The 19,787-nt window shown below is 43.5% G+C and overlaps 1 protein-coding gene across 3 annotated transcripts; it reads right to left on the bottom strand.

Annotated features, from left to right (window-relative positions):
- Positions 1-3,056: 3,056 nt before the first annotated feature.
- Positions 3,057-17,838, bottom strand: LOC129841390 (oocyte zinc finger protein XlCOF7.1-like). 3 transcript variants are annotated; one of them, XR_008757314.1, is made up of 4 exons: positions 17,331-17,838; positions 16,990-17,120; positions 3,966-13,855; positions 3,057-3,881 (listed from the first exon to the last, which is right to left on the bottom strand). XR_008757314.1 is itself a non-coding variant. In XM_055909641.1 (3 exons), the coding sequence occupies exons 1-3, from the start codon at positions 17,599-17,601 to the stop codon at positions 12,647-12,649; spliced, it is 1,611 nt and encodes a 536-aa protein (XP_055765616.1). In that variant the 5' UTR covers positions 17,602-17,838; the 3' UTR covers positions 3,057-12,646. The 3 variants fall into 3 exon arrangements, 1 of the variants encoding a protein (XP_055765616.1); XR_008757315.1 differs by having other exon boundaries at positions 3,057-4,159; positions 7,289-13,855; XM_055909641.1 differs by having other exon boundaries at positions 3,057-13,855.
- Between the last annotated feature and the right edge of the window lie 1,949 nt (positions 17,839-19,787).

Raw genomic sequence — 19,787 nt, 5'->3', positions numbered from 1 at the left:
CAGTAACAAGGTAAAGGAAGTTTCATTTAAAATGTTACATAGAATTTATCCTGTGAAACATATTTTCGAAAGATTCAAGCTGAATATTGACTATCAATGTGATTTCTGTGGAATGGAGAAGACCATTTTGCATTTGTTTTTTGCCTGTATTTATAGTATACTTTTTTGGATTGACATACAGAATTTTGTTACAAAAACAATAGGACCGGCTGTACTATTTAATGGTTTTGATAGGATTTATTTCAGAAATTCTGACATAGATAAAGATGTAGTATATTTAATTCAACTGCTAATAATACTAGGTCAATTTCATATTCACAAATGCAAATGGTCTAATTCAAAACCTAACTTTTTTCACTTTATAAATTTATTTAAACAATATGGCACTACTTGAACTAAAATGAAAAGCAAAAAGGCAATTCAAACTTGTTGTATTATTAATGAATATGATTTGTTTGTTTAGGATTCCTGGCAATGTAAATAGTTTGTATGTATGCTTGTTTGCATGTGACTATTCCTCTTTTGTTTGTGTATATTTGTTAATAAACAATACAATGTATGCGTGCTGTTCTTTGTATACGGTACTGCTTGTTACATTACACATCTCCTACTCATCAGTATCTTTCAAGATCAGAGCAGACTTGAGGCTTAAGAGATCTGATTAATCAGCTAACATAACTTTGGGGGAATTCTGAAGCATTTATGTAATCAAAACAATCACATAAAGGCTTCATAATTCCTAAAGATCATGTTACCTGACTGATTATATACCATAGAACATAAAGTAAAATATCTCCTAAACCTATCTTAACCTCAGATCTTATTTTCACCGTTTATCCCAAAACCCCATTCTTTCCCCCCATAGGAATGGCTGAATGAACCAGAGGTAACTCATTTCCTATTTTTAGGACTACAAGCTGGCTAGCTCTATTACCCTCTTAAACAAAAGGGTCGTTCCATTTGATTTCAATCACTTTTTGACCACACCCATTTTGATTTGAATGAAACTTACCGTACATATTTGCCCAAGTGGTCAGAAAAGTGACTTTTTGTACCTGAATGCCAGAACATTCAGGAGATGGAGATGCTCAAAGTTGACCCATTTTGCTTCCCCCACATTGGGACATCCATGTCTTCATCATTAGAAAAGATTAACGGTTGAGCTTGAAATAATTTAAAATAGGGTTGTCATAATAGGGTTGTCAAACTATTTTATAATTTCTTGAAATGTTTTTTTTAATGAAAATTGTATTTTGTACCTTTAATGTCAATTGTCAATTATCAAAAAACATAAACTTAGATTTTTTTAATTTTCTCAAGTTGAAGGCCAACCGGGGCTTCCATGAGCAACTAAATTATCCTTATAACTTCTTGTGTGAGATGTATTAAATAACCGATTCAAGGACATACTGTATATCTGGTGTATTAGAATAAATTATTGGTACCCTGATTGTCTTGGAATTGTCATTTTGTTTACACAAAGATTGCAATTGTTTTCATACACACAGATTACAGTATGTAAATTAGGTTCGGAACTGTGGGGCTATAGGGGAAAGGGCCTCTTCCCCAATGAAAGCACGACCTCAGGGTCATGTCATCTCCGCAAACCTGGCTTGTTATAAAGGTGTTGTAAAAAAAGAGGGTGTATTTTATTTTAAGGGGTGGCAAGTAGCCTAGCGGTTAAGAGTGTTTGGCCAGTAACAGAAAGGTTGCTGGATTGAATCCCTGAGCTGACAAGGTACAAATCTGTCGTTCTGCCCCTGAGCAAGGTAGTTAACCCACTGTTCCCCAGATGCCGATGACGTGGATGTTGATTATGACAGCCCCCCGCACCTCTCTGATTCAAAGGGATTGGGTTTAATGCATTGTTGTACACCTGACTAGGTATCCCCCTCACCCTTATTATTAGAACATAGGTAAAACCAAACTCAGAGGGGAAATATGTTGCTCTTCAATAAAAAGTGAGTTTACCCAGATGCTCAACTGAGGTACTTAGTAATAAAAACATCTAAATAAACTCTTACCCCAGGACACTTCACATGATATCTAATATTTCAGCAAAAGAATAGTTCTCAGACATCATCTGAGTACATCTCAAGCAGGACTGGGGTCAATTTGAAATGAAGGCAGTCAATCCAGGAAGTTATTTGAATTTAAAATTAAAACATGGAAAACATTATATTCTATTAGTTTGAGGAGTAATTGAAAATATGTAATTTTTTCCCAATTGTTATTTAAGTTTATTCTCTGAATTGACGGCCTTCAATTCCAATAGACCCCAGCCCTGAATTTGAGCTCTCGAGTGGTGCAGCGGTCTAAAGCACTGCATCTCAGTGCTAGAGGCTTCACTACTGATGCTGGTTTGATTCCAGGCTGTATCACAACTGGCCATGATTGGGAGTCCCATAGGGCGGAGCACAATTGGCCCATCGTCGTCCGGGTTAGGGTTTGGCCAGGGTAAGCCGTCATTGTAAATAATAATTTGTTCTTAACTGACTTCAATTAAATAAAAATCTCAAGCCACACTGCTACAATTTCTCCCCCTTGTGAACACTCCTATGTCTGATAAGGTTACTCAGGAAGGAGAAGATATTTTAACACAGCTTACACTTGAAGGGCCTCTCCATGTTGTGAATGACACCAGAGGAGGTTGAAGAGGGAGCAACCACCTTCAGGTGGTTAGTCATTGAGCTCCCTCCTGACCTCTAGCCATTGTTTGGGTGTTGTTGGGATTGTGTTATAGGCTAGGTACCTCTCATGGTGAATGCTTGAAGCCCAGGGTGACCTCTGTTCATCATGGATACTGTGGTGTTTGTATCATAGGAACAGGAGGGTCGATCTCTATCAGCCCCAGGCCCTGTATCATCCCTGCACTGAGACTGTGAAGAGAAGGGTCTGGGCTGCAGACTGGATCCCTGACTGGAGCCTCTGTCTCTCTGATGACCACCAGGACTGAGGTTGTTCAGTCCACCTGTTCACTGGTTGTGTTCTGTGTGGTGGAGTTTCAGTCAAGTTGATTTTGTTTTTAATTTCAATAAAATGGTCAAACACTCACATTAGGGACTTTGAAGTACAGTACTTTTATTGCACAAAATGTTATGTGACAAGGCAAATAACTTTTCTCACTATGGTAACACTTTACCTTTTCTGTAAATCTGGTACCCTTGACTTGATCAAATTAATTTCAGAAAACTTTGGAAAAGGTTTAACATTACATTACACACAGCTTCACTACTTATTGTCAAGTAAACATTATGGCACTATCATTATCTTACTATAAAACACCAGTATCAAGCTAAATGGACAAGGTTGTCACTCTTCATAAGTTAAGCATTTTTACACACTCCATCACACAAACCATCAAAGTATCTACTCTGCCCTCATCATACTCATTCTTTCCTCAGTTCATCTCATCCAGTAATCTACTATATCCTACACCAGCAGAATTAACTACAAACTAACTAGTACTACATTACACGTCACTATACTCTATACATGGGCCGTGTGCATTTTCTGCTGGTGTATCCTGAGGTAGCTCCTCTCTGAGAACCTCTTCCCACAGTGCATACAGATGAACAGCCTCTCTCCCATGTGGACCTTCGGGGGCATCGTCAGTGGTTTAACATTAGGAGAGTGTGAGGAGGACGAAGGCCAGGGAGTGTGTCGCAGGGTCCATCTTCCAGTTGATAGATCCTGTAGAAGGCAGGTTGAAGGCAGTAACTGTTATGGGGTTAAAACCTCTTCCTGCAGATGTTTGGCGGGAGGCTAAGATGCTCCCCCATATTTAGTCCACTCAGCAGGTCAATGCTCTCTGGTCCATCTTCTATTGTCTCCTCTTTGACTAGCAGCAGATCAGGCTTCCCATCCTCCATGTCTACTGACTGTAAGAGATACAGAGTGAGAGGATGTTGGATCAATAAATCTGATATGCAAAACTGATTCTAGATCAGCACTCGGGCCCTGACCTAATGCCATTCACAGTGGGCTCATCTCAGTGAGACTGTGTGCGGTCGGTCCTGTGCTGCTCAGCTGGTTCCACTGTGGGTTCAGGAGGTGGTGTAGTCTGGTTGTCCTCCATGATTATAGTCCCCTCAGGGTTCCCCAGACCCTCCTCACACCCCACCTCCTTCACCGGCAGCACCTCTGGACCCTCCTCCTTCTGGAAGAGAGAGGTGATACAGATTACACAGATTACACAGACATACACTCCCTCAGGTACGTACACACAGATAATAAACACACTTTCAAATTGGAGTATTTACCCATCCCCATTAGATATTAAATAGGGTTTATTTGAACTATTTTCATAGTTTGCATAGTTCCTTACTCATGATGATTAATTTGTGTGTACCCCTTTAAGAAGAAAGAAATGAATGTAGCTCCGGTAAAATAGGTCTTTAGTTCGAATGGTTTGAGCTAGAGGCAAGTGGTTTTCTGCATTGTAAAGGTGAAACCACCGACACAAAGCCATGCTCCGTTTATTTCTATGGCAGAGGCTCTGGTAGAGCTAAGACTAACAAATCAGACCTGCCTGTGCTAATGGTTCTCACAGGCGAAGAAAAATTATGAATTACTTTGCTCATGAATGATTCAAATATAACAACAGCCTGACCGCACTGGACTTGAAACAATGATACAGATGTAACTATGTGCCATTCGATATATTATCTGAGCGGCACCCTCAAGTCAAAATTCCATTTGCGTTCCACATGTCACGTTTATAAGGGAGTGTTGTTTTTTTTCAAGATTAGGAAAAGTTTCGGGGCACACCTGAGAGTTCCTCAAGGCACACCAGTTGAAAACCACTGCTCTGGACAACAAGGCAGGGGAACCCTAACCATATTTTCATCCCTGTCCTACGGGAGAACATGGTTCCAGGGATCACTGTGAAACCCTCTCTGACCTTAAGGTTCTGAGGTGTGTTTTTCCTCTACATGGCAAAGGCAACTTAGATCTGTTATGGAGAACCCTCTCCATTGAGCTAGAGACCAGTCAGTATAATAATTACTTACTTTCTGGGTCTTAGAGAAGAAGGATTTCACCTGCCTGAGTGTCAACAAAGTCAGCTGGGAGCACTCCTCGTGCAGCTATGTTCCGCCACCCCCATGTCGCCCTCTGTCAGTGGCAAGTAAGGAGTGGCCAGGGGACAAACGGTGTCTAGGCACCCTAAAGCAGGGCTAGTCCAGTATGTCCAGTAGGGTGTTGGGGTAGGTTCCCCAACAGAGCCTGATAGTGTCCCAAGGTTGGAGGCAGAGGAGTAGGGTAGGCATGGCGGAGGCTCTCCTACCGGGGCAGGACGGTGGTCCACTCCTGGGTCTGGAGGGTTCTCCATCACAGGCTTAACATCCAGAAGTCTCATTTGTGGAGTGCTGGTGTTGGCACAGTTGGGGTGCCTGAGGCCCTTGTGTAGGCAGTGATGAAGGCTGCAGCATCCACTGGAGCACCACAGACTGGATTGGTGGGGGCAGGGCTCCTTCCTGGACCGGTGCACAGGCTGATGGCTGATGCACGGGTTAATGAGATGGTGCCCGGAGCAATGCTGCTCGGGCTGGAGGCTAGAACTCAGGTCCCGCAGGCTGAGGACCAAGCTGGGGTACAGCTGGCTGGGCCAACAGAGTGGACTGTTGGTACAGAGAAGAGGTGTGCAGGGGGTGATGAGTTGATGCTGCGTGACTTCTGAAGGCTGACACCACTAGTCCAGTAGGCACGGGCCCAGTCCCTGTCACAGACATCCCCTGTAGCGTTGCTGGGGCTGAGGAGGTGGTACGTCCCTGCTCAGGATCCCCAGTCACCTGTCCTGCCACCCTCTCAGCTGTGAGGGATGGGTTCCCGACTGGATGAGGCCTTAAGTTCACACCGTTGATGCCTAAACAGGCAAACGGACATCATAAAATCCTGGCGAAGCCGTGAGTCAAACTCCAAGTCCTCCCTACAACCAGAAGCTGCCTTTACTCCACATGCTGGTGAAGAAAAGGGGGGCGTAATCTGAGGGCGGAGGTCTGGCTGGCAAGTCCCCTGCGAACTCTCTGTAAACTGCCATAGTGGTGGCAGAAAGTCCCAAATCCGTCGAAACAAAGGACCATGAAAGAGAGCAGCTCTACATTTAGGCTGGTCTGTGATTCATTAATTCATTTACAGGGATGTAACGGTTCACCAAACCCACTGTTCGGTACGTATTGCGGTTCTGGGGTCACGGTACGGTTATGATACAGCAGAAAAATGAAATTCGAACAGTTACTGTAGTTCATTTCTGTTTATTTGGCAAAATACGCTAAATTAAAAAGCACCCTATTTGTGGCCCAACTCCAGTTTTGGTGACGTTATTCACAATGTTCCTGGTACTGTCTGTTTTGACAAGTAGAGGTCTAAAAAATTTGACCTGTTCTGAAATGAATCTGGGGCTTTCCCACCCGGACAAATATGCATAAATACAGAGACCCATTCCGAACGGACCCGAGGATGACCAGTTCCATATAGACGTGGTCAGATCTGAGTGAGGGAAGCAGCAGAAAAGTCCATTTGTAAGCTAGTTTATTAACTAGAGTTGATACAGTGCGAGGGAGAGCAGGTGGAGGAGGGGCCTTAAGGTGTTATACTGTGAGGTGTGTATACTGTGATCGATTGAAACTGGAGCAAGGGACAGGCATCAACCAAATGAGCTGACTTGCGCTAGTATATGAACTTCTAGCTTTTCATATCTAGGTTATTTATCATCCAATATGAATTTTTATTTAACTAGGCAAGTCAGTTTTCTAATTTAGAACTAGGCAAGTCAGTTTTCTAAATTCTAATTTACAATGACGGCCTACCGGGGAACAGTGGGTTAACTGCCTTGTTCAGGGGCAGAATAACAGATTTTTACCATGTCAGCTCAGGGATTCGACTCTAATCACTAGGCTACCTACCAAGTACCTGTCTTGACTGCATCAAACCGAGAGAAGCTAGTTGGCTAAAATAGCTAACTAAGTTAGTGTAACAGTATAATGCAAGGGGAACCACTACTTCTAGGTTTCAGAGCAAGTGACGTAACCGACTGAAAGGCTGCTAGCGCGCACCACCGCTAACTAGCTAGCCATTTCACATCCGTTACATTAGCTAGCTGGGCTAATTGAGTCTGCATGCACTTTTTTCCTGTCCGTCAGTAACAAATAACAACACCTCCATTCAGATGATTAAATAGCAGCCTACCTGTTGGGTCTTGTTCGTTGTAGCATATACTTCTCATTTAATTTTTAATTCCATCATATTAATTCAATTTTCCATTGATTAGATAATCTAATTTGCTTACCCACACAAGGAGGCTCTATGACTGTAGTGGCACTTTGATGACTTGTGATTGGCCAACAAGCTACATCCGCCACTCTAAATAGGCTATTCTAGTTGAGCAGTGGAGAAGATACTATTAACTTTTTATCCACATCTCTGTCCATCGCACTTGTAAACGACTGTGAAGCCATTAGGCCTAATGTAAACATTTATTTTATAATAATGTTTTTTATGTATTAATTCGGGTTCACGGTGCGGACCGAACAGAGGTGTACAAAAACAAATCCATCACAGCCCTACTGGATTGTATAGCTGCCGTTTTACCTTTTTTAGTACATAATGTTTCCGCCATTATTTCCTGTGATCGAAAAGAGTTTTCTGGACATCAGAACAGCGATTACTAACCTTGATTTTGATTACGATTTCTATCTCAATGATTTGGCGACGCGGGACAAATTGCTTACCCCTGACCAGGCCATATTCAAATCAAATCACATTTTATTGGTCACATACACATGGCTAGCAGATGTTATTGAGTGTAGCGAAATGCTTGTGCTTCTAGTTCTGACAGTGCACAATATCTAACAAGTAATCTAACAATCCCACAACAACTACCTAACACACACAAATCTAAGTAAAGGGATGGAATAAGAATATGTACATATAAATATATATTGATGAGCAATGACCGAGCGACATAGGCAAGATGCAATAGATGGTATAACATACAGTATACACATATGGGATGAGTAATGCAAGATATGTAAACATCATTATTAAAGTGGCATTAGTAATCCGTTTGTTAGTGGCCAATGATTTCAAGTCTGTATGTAGGCAGCAGCCTCTCTGTGTTAGTGATGGCTGTTTAACAGTCTGATGGCCTTGAGATTGAAAAATACTTTCAGTCTTTCTGTCCCAGCTTTGATGCACCTGTACTGACCTCGCCTTCTGGATGGTAGCGGGGTGAACAGGCAGTGGCTCGGGTGGTTGTTGTCCTTGATGATCTTTTTGGCCTTCCTGTGACATCGGGTGCTGTAGGTGTCCTGGAGGGCAGGTAGTTTGCCCCTGGTGATGCATTGTGCAGACCGCACCACCCTCTGGAGAGCTTTGCAGTTGTAGGCGGTGCAGTTTCCATACCAGGCGGTGATACAGCCCGACAGGATGCTCTCAATTGTGCATCTGTAAAAGTTTGTGAGGGTTTTAGGTGACAAGACAATTTTCTTCAGCCTCCTAAGGTTGAAGAGGAGCTGTTGCGCCTTCACCACACTGTCTGTGTGGGTGGACCATTTCAGATTGTCCGTGATGTGTACGCCGAGGAACTGAAAACTTTCCACCTTCTCCACTACTGTCACGTCGATGTGGATAGGGGGGTGCTCCCTCTACTGTTTCCTGAAGTCCACGATCATCTCCTTTGTTTTGTTGACGTTGAGTGAGAGGTTGTTTTCCTGACACCACACTCCAAGGGCCCTCACCTTCTCCCTGCAGGCTGTCTCATCGTTGTTGGTGATCAAGCCTAATACTGTTGTGTTGTCTGCAAACTTGATGATCGAGTTGGAGGCGTGCATTGCCATGCAGTCATGGGTGAACAGGGAGTACAGGAGGGGCTGAGCACGCACCCTTGTGGGGCCCCAGTGTTGAGGATTAGCGAATTAGAGATGTTTCCTACCTTCACCACCTGGGGGTGGCCTGTCTGGAAGTCCAGGACCCAATTGCACAGGGTGGGGTTGAGACCCAGGGCCTCAAGCTTAATGATGTGCTTGAAGGGTACTATGGTGTTGAATGCTGAGCTGTAGTCAATGAACAGCATTCTTACATAGGTATTCCTCTTGCCCAGATGGGATAGGGCAGTGTGTAGTGTGATGGCGATTGCATCGTCTCTGGACCTATTGGGGCGGTATGCAAATTGCAGTGGGTCTAGGGTGGCAGGTAAGGTGGAGGTGATATGATCCTTGACTAGTCTCTCAAAGCACTTCATGACGACAGAAGTGAGTGCTACGGGGCGATAGTCATTCAGTTCAGTTACCTCTGCCTTCTTGGGTACAGGAACAATGGTGGCCATCTTGAAGCATGTGTGGATAGCAGACTGGGATAGGGAAAGATTGAATATGTCGCTAAACACATGTCTGGGCATGCTCTGAGGACGCGGCTAGGGATGCCGTCTGGGCCAGGAGCCTTGCGAGGGTTAACATGTTTAAATGTCTTACTCACATCGGCCATGGAGAAGGAGAGCCCACAGTCCTTGGTAGCAGGCCGTGTCGGTGGCACTGTGATATCCTCAAAGCGGGCAAAGAAGGTGTTTAGTTTGCCTGGAAGCAAGACGTTGGTGTCCATGACGTGGCGGATTTTCTTTTTGTTGACCGTGATTGTCTGTAGACCCTGCCACATACGTCTCTTGTCTGAGCCGTTGAATTGCGACTCCACTTTGTCCCTAAACTGACATTTCGCTTGTTTGATTGCCTTGCGGAGGGAATAACTACACTGTTTGTATTCGGGCCATATTCCTGGTCATCTTTCCATGGTTAAAAGCGGTGGTTCGCGCTTTCAGTTTTGCACGAATGCCGCCATCTATCCACGGTTTCTGGTTAGGGTAGGTTTTAATAGTCACAATGGGTACAACATCTCCTATGCACTTCCTTATAAACTCACTCACCGAATCAGCGTTTAAATCAATATTATCCTCTGAGGCTTCCCGGAATATGTCCCAGTCTGCGTGATCAAAACAATCTTGAAGTGTGGATTCCGATTGGTTAGACCAGCGTTGAATGGTACTTGTCACGGGTACATCCTGTTTGAGTTTCTGCCTATAGGAGAGGAGAATCAAAATGGAGTCGTGGTCAGATTTGCCGAACGGTATGCATCCCGGAAGTTAGAGTAGCAGTGATCCAGTGTTTTGCCAGCCCGGGTACTACAATCAATATGCTGATAGCCTTGTTCTCAAATTTGCTTTGTTAAAATCCCCAGCTACAATAAATGCTGCATCAGGATATATGGTTTCCAGTTTGCATAGAGTCCAGTGGAGTTCCTTGAGGGCTGTCGTGGTATCGGCTTGAGGGGGGATATACACGGCTGTGACAATAACCGACGAGAATTCTCTTAGGAGATAATACGGTCGGCATTTGATTGTAAGGAATTCTAGGTCATGTGAACAAAAGGACTTGAGTTCCTGTATGGTGTTACAATTACACCAATCGTTAGTCATGAAACATACACCCCCGCCCTTCTTCTTCCCAAAGAGATGTTAATTCCTGTCGGAGTGACGCACAAAGAATCCTGGTGGCTGTACCGACTCTGACAGCATGTCCACAGAGAGCCATGTTTCTGTGAAACAGAGACTGCGAGGAGAAAGAGGCGGCGGTGAAAGTGAGGCTGACTTGCGGGCACCCTGACAAAACTGCGTCGCCGAGTGAAAAAAAACGCATCTACTATCTGTTCTATTGGCGAACGTACAATCACTGGAGTACAAACTGGACGAGCTCTGTTCGAGACTATCCTATCAACGGGACCTGAAGAACTGTAATATCTTTTGTTTCTGAGTCCTGTCTGAACAAAGACATGGATAATATACATCTGGCTGGTTTTTCTATGCATCAGCAGGACAGAACAGCAGCGTCGGGTAAACTCAGGGGGGAGGTGTGTGTGTCTCTTTGTTAACAACAGCTGATGCGTGATCTCTAATATCAAGGAAGTCTCAAGGTTCTGCTCGCCTGAGCTAGAATACCACATAAGCTGTAGAACATACTATTTACTAAGATAACTTCCATCTGTATTTTTCGTAGCTGTCTATTTAAAAGTACAAACCGATGCAAACTGTATAGGGCCATAAGCAAACAAGAAAATACTCAGAGGAAGCGCTCCTAGTGGCCGGTGATTTTAATGCAGTGAAACTGAATTCCGTTTAACTTAATTTCTGCCAGCATGTCACCTAGAGTCGAATAAAAATCTCTAGATCAGCTTTACTCCACACAGAAAGCCTTTTTTAAATCAGACACTGTGGCTGGATTAACGAGAATTTAAATCTTTAAAATGGTGCCTAATACTTGTATGTTTGAGAAATTTGATTTATGAGATTTCTGTTGATTTGTATTTGGCGCCCTGCTATTTCTTTGGCTGTTGGCAAGGGGTTCCCCTGTCCTAGACAGGTTAATAAGTGCACCGACGACATCGTCCCCACAGTGACCGTACGTACATATCCCAACCAGAAGGGTAGGCAACAACACATTTGTCACACTGATCAACACGGGGGCCCCTCAGGGGTGCGTGCTTAGTCCCCTCCTTTACTCCCTGTTTACCCACAACTGCCGTGCACTACTCCAACACCCTCATTAAGTTTGCTGACGACACGACGGTGGCCTATAGGGAGGAGGTCATAGACCTGGCAGTGTCGTGCCAGGACAACAACCTCTCCCTCAACGTTGGCAAGACAAAGGAGCTTATCGTGGACTACAGGAAACAGATTGCAGAGCAAGCCCTCATTCACATCAACAGGGCTGTAGTGGAGCAGGTCAAGAGCTTCAAGTTCCTCTGTGTCCAAATCACAAAGGATCTATCATGGTCCAAACACACCAACACAGTTGTGAAGAGGGCACGACAATTCCTCTTCACCCTAAGGAGGCTGAAAAGATTTGGCATGGGCCCTCAGTTCTACACCATCGAGAGCATCTTGACTGGCTGCATCACCGCTTGGTATCGCAACTGGTATTATGTTTTTAGAAATGTTTACAAATGAATGAAAAATGAAAAGCTTAAATGTCTTGAGTCAATAAGTATTCAACCATTTTGTTATGGCAAGCCTAAATAAGTTCAGGACAAAAAACATGTGCTTAACAAGTCACACAATAAGTTGCATGGACAATGTGTACAATATTAGTGTTTAACATGATTTTTAAATGACTACCCCATCTCTGTACCCCACACATACAATTTTTTGTAAGGCCTAGTACCTATCTATATGTACATAGCTACCTCAGTTACCTCATACCCCTGCACATCGACTCGGTAATGGCACTCCCTGTATATAGCCATGTTGTTTTAACTCGTCATTATTATTCTCCGTATATTGTTTACTCTTATAATTATTATTTTTTTTTTTATCATTAAGTCTGCATTGTTGGAAAAGGACACGTAAGTAAGTATTTCACTGTTAGTCTACACCTGTTGTTTACGAAGCATGTGACAAATACAATTTGGAATATTCAACACTGAAATATGTTACTCTCGTTATTCCAAACACGTCTGTCGACCTTTTCTGTGGACAACAATGAAAATTAATCTTTGCCTTTAATGCAGGGTTTGATCTAAATGTCAGAAGCTGTAGAGTAGAACGGTTACTTTCTATGTTATATAGTGGAATGGTTTTTCTGCTGGTGTATCCTGAGGTAGCTCAGTGCGTACAAGCTAACAGCTTTTCTCCCATGTGGACCTTCAGGTGCATCTTTAGCTGGTCCTGGCGGGAGAACCTCTTCTCACACTGGGGACAGCTGTAGGGTTTCTCCCCTGTGTGGACCCTCTCGTGCCTCTTCAGGTGGCCAGCCTGGGCGAAGCGCATATGACACTGGGTACAGCTGAAGGGTTTCACCCCTGTGTGGACCCTCTGGTGCCTCTTCAGGTCACCAGTCTGGGCGAAGCGCATATGACACTGGGTACACCTGAAGCGTTTCTCCCCTGTGTGGATCCTCTGATGGATCTTCACTTTCTGGGGGCAGCTGAAGCCTTTGTTACAGAACATGCAGAGGAACCGTTTCTCTTTACTACTACCTGATGTGGCTTCTCCTCCCATAGCCTGGGTTGTAGCCCTGTCATTTGAGTTCAATACCTGATCAAAAAGGCAGTTGTGTGAATCGGAAGGCCCCATCGATGAGGACACTAAGTTGCGATCTCTGAGCACGAGTAAAGGGGAGTGGGTTGTGACATTTGGATTAGTTTCTAAGCATTCCCTGTAATCTAAGAAATCTGTTCCCCGTGAGTGTCCATCTCTTAGGTTACTATCTGCATTCCATGTGGGAGAAATGTCGCCCTCCACTTTCACTTCATCTACGACCAAACACTCCCCTTTCTTATCTAAGCACCTTTCGGAGTATACACTACTACTGTACCGTTTCCAGTCCCCTGTAGACAGATCAGTCTGTGTCTCTAAACCCAAGGTCATGTTGCCAGGGTCCATCTCTGTAGTGTAAGAACAAGACGGATCATTGCCAGTCTCTAATGCGTCACCTGAGTCCCGATGGGAATGAGCCATCCTCGGGCTTGGGTAAAGTAAATACTCTGAGCCGGGAGCAGGAGGACAGCCCAGTGGCCCCAGTCTCTCTGGGTCTGATCTGTTGTCAGATCCTGTGTGTAAGAGCCTTTGTGTTACAGTTAAAGTCTCTGTGTCTGACTTGACGATGGCATTCAGCATTCCATTGACCTCTGTGATGCAGCGGGTCCTGGGCTGCACGGCGGTCGCGTGGTCCTCCATGGCAACAAGGGGCGCCACTACAGACGCTGCTCCAGTCTGGATGTCTCTGCTGTGTTGTGGGTCCTCCTCTCCTTCAGCCCTCTCCTGCTTGACCAGAGATGATCCTCCAGGACCTGCCGCCTCTACATCTGCAGACTGACAAGAAGAGAGAGGGTTATTACCGGTACATGAGTTGAATTGGATAACAACATCGTAGGGAAGTCTCACAAGCTCCGTTAAGGCAGATAAATGAGGATGTACCACAGAGATAGATAGAGGATTCAGGTGCCCAAAATCCTGTTTTAGCATGGGAAAAGCCATTGAGGACTTACACCGTTTTGAAGCAGTCAACTCGGTGGGACTTTCTGTGGGTTAAGGAAGGATCATATAATTCTATTCAGGTCATCAGGAAGGATCTTTGATCAGCCAATGAATTATACTTGTGAGTAAGTGCAGGTGCCAGTAAATCATCAACATTGACTTCATACCTGCTCAAGCAACTGACTCTAGGTGGCAGTGAGCACCCTTTCAGTTTGTTTGCCAACTCATAGAAGTAGTAGAAAAATAAAATGTACTACTTCAAAATTGAGATTTTTGTCACCGTCTCAATGGCCCATGCTTTCACAGACGCCACAATGGGAGATATACTCCCATTGTGAGATACACTCTCTTTAGAAAGTATTCACACGCCTTGACCTTTTCCACATTTTGTTTGTTCCAGCCTGAATTTAAAATGGATTACATTTAGATTTTTATGTCACTGGCCTACAGACAATACCCCATAATGTCAGAGGACTCATGTTTTCGCTATTTTTTTAACAAATTAATAAAAAATTAAAAGCTGAAATGTCCTGAGTCAATACGTATTAAATCCCTTTGTTATGGCAAGTCTAAATAAGTTCAGGACTAAAAATGTGCTTAAGTCACATTATAAGTTGCATGGACTCACTCTATGTGCAATAATAGTGTTTAATGTGATTTTTTAAATGACTACCTCATCTCTGTACTCCACACATACAATTTTCTGTAATGTCTCTCAATTGAGCATTGAATTTCAAACACAAACTCAACCACAAAGACCAGGGAGGTTTTCCATTGCCTTGAAAAGAAGGGCACCTAATGGTAGATGGGAGGATTTGTTTTTTTTAAAGCAGGCATTGAATATCCCTTTGAGCATGGTGAAGTTATTAATTACACTTTGGATGGTGTATCAATACACAGTCACTACAAAGATACAGGCGTCCTTCCTAACTCAGTTGCCGGAGAGGAAGGAAACTGCTCAGGGATGACTTTAAAACAGTGACAGAGTTTAACCTCTCTGGGATATGTGGGACGGTAGCGTCCCACCTGGCCAACATCCAGTGATAATGCAGAGCCCCAAATTCAAATAAATTACTATAAAATTTAACTTTCATGAAATCACACATTCAATATACCAAATTAAAGCTACACTTGTTGTGAATCCAGCCAACGTGTCAGATTTCAAAAATGCATTACGGCGAAAGCAAACAATGCTATTATCTGAGGATAGCACCCCAGCTAACAATCACAGACCATCATATTTCAACCTTCCAGGCGCGACACAAAACGCAGAAATAAAGATATAATTCATGCCTTACCTTTGACGAGCTTCTTCTGTTGGCACTCCAATATGTCCAATAAACATCACAAATGGTCCTTTTGTTCAATTAATTCCGTCGATATATATCCAAAATGTCCATTTATTTGGCGTGTTTGATCCAGAAAAACACTGGTACCAACTTGCACGACGTGACTACAAAATATCTCAAAAGTTACCTGTAAGCGTTGTTCAAACATTTGAAACTACTTTTGTTATACAACTTTAGGTATTTTTTAACGTAAATAATCGATAAAATTAAAGAAGGGAAGATCTGTGTTCAATACCGGAGGAAAACAATGTGTAGCATGCTTTCTGGTCACGCGCCTCTAACAAACAGTACACTTCACTGGAGCCTCATTCTGAACATGGCTACTTCTTCATTTCTCAAAGGAAAGACCTCAACCAATTTCTAAAGACTGTTGACATCCAGTGGAAGCGATAGGAACTGCAGGAAGGTCCCTTAGAAATCTGGATTCCCAATGAAAACACATTGAAAAGAGAGTGACCTAAAAAAAAAAAAAAATCTGAATGGTTTGTCCTCGGGGTTTTGCCTGCCAAATAAGTTCTGTTATAGTCGGAGACATGATTCAAACAGTTTTAGAAACTTCAGAGTGTTTTCTATCCAATACTAATAATAATATGCATATATTAGCATCTGGGACTGAGTAGGAGGCAGTTTACTCTGGGCACGCTTTTCATCCAAACGTGAAAATGCTGCCACTTATCCTAGAGAAGTTAATGGCTGTGATGGATCAACAACATTGTAGTTAATCCACAATACTAACCTAATTGACAGAGAGAAAAGAAGGAAGCCTGTACAGAATTAAACAAATCCTAACAATGCATCCTGTTTGCAACAAGGCACTAAAGTAATGCTGCAAAAAATGTGGCAAAGCAATTAACTTTTTTCCTGAAAACAAAGTATTATGTTTGGGGCAAATTCAATACAACACATTACTGAGTACCACTCTCCATATTTTCAAGCACAGTGGTGGCTGCATTATGTTATGGGTATGCTTGTAATCGTTAAGGACTGGGGAGTTTTCCAGGATAAAAAATAAACGGAAAGTAGCTAAGCACAGGCAAAATCCTAGCAGAAAACCTGGTTCAGTCTGCTTTTAACCAGACACTGGGAGAGGAATTCACCTTTCAGCAGGGCAATAACCTAAAACACAATGCCAAATATACACTGGAGTTGGTACCAAGAAGACAATAAAGGTTCCTAAGTGGCCGAGTTACAGATTACTTAAATCTACTTTAAAATATATGCCAAGACCTGAAAATGAATGTCTAGCAATGATAAACAATGAATTTGACAAAGCTTCAAAAATTTTTTTAAAGACTAATGAGCAAAGGTTGCACAATCCAGGTGTGGAAAGCAGAGACATACCCAGAAAGACTCACTCACAGCTGTAATCACTGCCAAAGGCGATTCTATGAATTGTGTCAGGAATCTGAATACTTATTAAAATGAGATATTTATGTATATAATTTTCAATGAATTTGCTAACATTTCTAAAAACATGTTTTCACTTTGTCATTATAAGGTATTGTGTGTAGATGGGTGAGGGAAAAAAGCAATTGAATCCATTTTGAATTAAGGGTATAACACAACAAAATGTGTAATAAGTCAAGGGGTATGAAATCTTTCTGACACTATTACACTAACTTCTATCATGATAACATGCTGGGTTGAGGTTCCTCTCCTCTCATCAACGGGGATTGGTTGGTCATCTCTCCATGTATTATGTCCAGCTGGCTTCCCAAAGCTCCTGTAGGCTCCAGTGAGATGTCCTTCACCTGAGAAAGTGATTGTGGGGAAAGAGGTGGTTAGGTAGGTGAGCTATCGTCAATGCCACAACCGTCTATTGTACACTACTGACATTGTCTAGAATTGTCAAGGATGTAAGGTAACACTTTTTATAACTTCTTGCAAGATGGCTATGTAATCAGAGGAATTATTGCATACTATCTCAACACATGCGCAGAGGGGAACGGGGCAAAATGTACCTCTTGCCATTCCTCTGTATCGGTCGAGGATCTTGACACTTCTGGGACGACTGGCGAGGAGGCGCTCTCGCATTGTCTTCTCTGCCCGCTCCCGTGATACCTTCAGTTCCAGTAGCTGTAGTTTCCTCCGCAATGCGACGTTTTCTTTCTGTCTTTGACTTATTTCCAAACGAAACACTACATAGTCGTCGTCTACGAGTTTACAGATCTCTGCCACGGCTGCATTCGCTAGCACCTCCACGATGGAGGCTATTTGAGTGTGAAAAATCATAACGCTCACGTCAGCAGCGTTAAGTTACCTATATAACGTCTATCAACCAAGTCCTGTCTCCAACGCAAATTAAACACTACCGGGGGTAAGTATGTGATGCTGTACAGTTAAACGAGTCATATTTTGAGGTCCAGGGTGTTAATACGGGTCTAAATAACAATGTTAACGTAGAAATTGTTCTTTGTCACTGTTCACTTCCGTTTACACTGAAGAGAAACGATCTTATTGGTGTGAGTAATAGGTCAAAGGGTGTGGTGAAATTAAAAAAAGTTGCGCGCTGTTCTTTTAATTACGGTACTGCTTATTACGTTACACATCAATTATCCTATGTTCAGTATATTTTAAGCTCGTGTTCAGAAAGAACAGTGTGTTAGTAAGAGTATAAAATAATATAATTACTTTATTTCTTTATTCAGCTCAGTAAGGTAAATATTCAACTCCTTGTTCTAGCTTAGGTTTACGGTCTCTATAAAAACAGGTATTTACACAATCCTGTTTCAAATGACAATTTAACAAAGGTTTAACGAGGGGCATGTGGTTAATTACAATTTTACCCCAAGACACTTCACATGATAACTATAATATGTCAGCTAAAGAATGGTTCCCTTTGTACATCTCAGCCACACTGCTACGATTTATCCCCATTGTGGACACTCCTACGTCTGAAAGTAACTCAGAAAGGAGAAGCTCTTGTAACAAATTGCACTTGATTTGCCTCCTTGGTGTGAACGATCTGGTGCCTCTTCACATAGTTTGCCTCAGCGAAGCGCCTCCCACACGTGAGGCAGGTGTGCGGCTTATTCGCGTCTGACCTAACGTTCGGCCTTCCATGTTGTGACCCAATGACACCAGAGGAGGTAGAAGCAGGAGCCACCACACTCAGGGTGTTAGTCTTTGAGCTCCCTCCTTGACCTCTAGCCATTGTTTGGGTGTTGTTAGGATTGTGTGTTGTGCTATAGACTAGGTACCGCTTGTGGTGAACGCCCATCCTGACACGATCTGTATTGGTAGTGTCAAAATAGGGTCCAACTTGAGGCTTTTTACAGACCCAGTCACTAGGCATTAGATAAGAGACTTCCTGATAGACTGCCACTAGGGGGGTCTCCCACCACTCTCTGTGAAGGCTGAAGCCCAGGGTGACCTGCCCTGTTCATCATGGATACTGTGGTGTTTGTATCATAGAGAGAGACGTTTGTCAGCCCCAGGTATTGATTAGATTAGTTTATTAGTCACATGCACAGGTGTAATTTGTGTAACAGCAGGGTACGGTGACATTTTTAAGCTCTGAGCTTCAACAGTGCAGGTCAAAAAGAAGTGAATGAAACGATACAAAAAAATTATAATATACATATTTACAACCGCAACAAAGATAAATGTCCATTGGGGGGTGGGGGCAGGGTAAATGTCAGTTGGGGGGGTGAAGAGTGCTCATGGGGGGGGGGGGGGGCAGCGGGTAGGAAATCCGGGGGGGCGGGGTAGCTGTCTAGCGCTGATTATTCAGCAGCCTGATGGTCTGGGTGTAGAAGCTATAGGCCAGTCTGACAGTTTTTGCAGTACTGTCCGCGTCTGAGTGATGGAAGCGGGGAGAACAGGCAATTGCTCGGGTGGCTGAGGTCCCTGATGATCTTCTTGGCCTTCCTGTCAACACCTGGTGTTGTAGGTGTCCCGGAGGACAGGCAGTGTGAACCCAATGTTGTGTTCAAATGAGCGTACCATCTTCTGTAGAGACTTGCGGTCAGCGGCGGTGGAGTTGCCATACCAGGCTGTGATGCAGCTCGACAGTGTGCTCTCAATGGTGCTCTTGTAGAACACTGTGAGGACCCTCAGGGACAGGCATCATTTCTTCAGCCTCCTGAGGTTGAAGACTCGCAGTCTTGCCTTCTTCACCACAGTGTCTGTGTGGTTTGACCATTTCAGCTCCTTGGAGATGTGTACGCCGAGGAACTTAAACGTTTTTGACCTTCTCCATGGCAGTCCCGTTGATGATGATGGGGGCATCCAGCCTGGTTCCTCCTGGTTTGCTGATTTTTAGGGAGAGGTTATTTACCTGGCACCACACCATAAGAGTGCCTACCTCCTCTCTGTAGGCCATCTCGTCGTTGTTGGTAATCAGGCCTACTACTGTCATGTCGTCAGTGAACTTCATGATGGAGTTGGAACTGTGTGAGGCCACGCAGTCGTGGGTA

This window comes from Salvelinus fontinalis, chromosome 42 (assembly GCF_029448725.1).
Source record: "Salvelinus fontinalis isolate EN_2023a chromosome 42, ASM2944872v1, whole genome shotgun sequence".
In the NCBI taxonomy this organism is placed as follows: Eukaryota; Metazoa; Chordata; class Actinopteri; order Salmoniformes; family Salmonidae; genus Salvelinus; species Salvelinus fontinalis.
The sequence above is the reverse complement of the archived record's forward strand: the minus strand, read 5'-3'. Positions and strand labels throughout refer to the sequence as shown.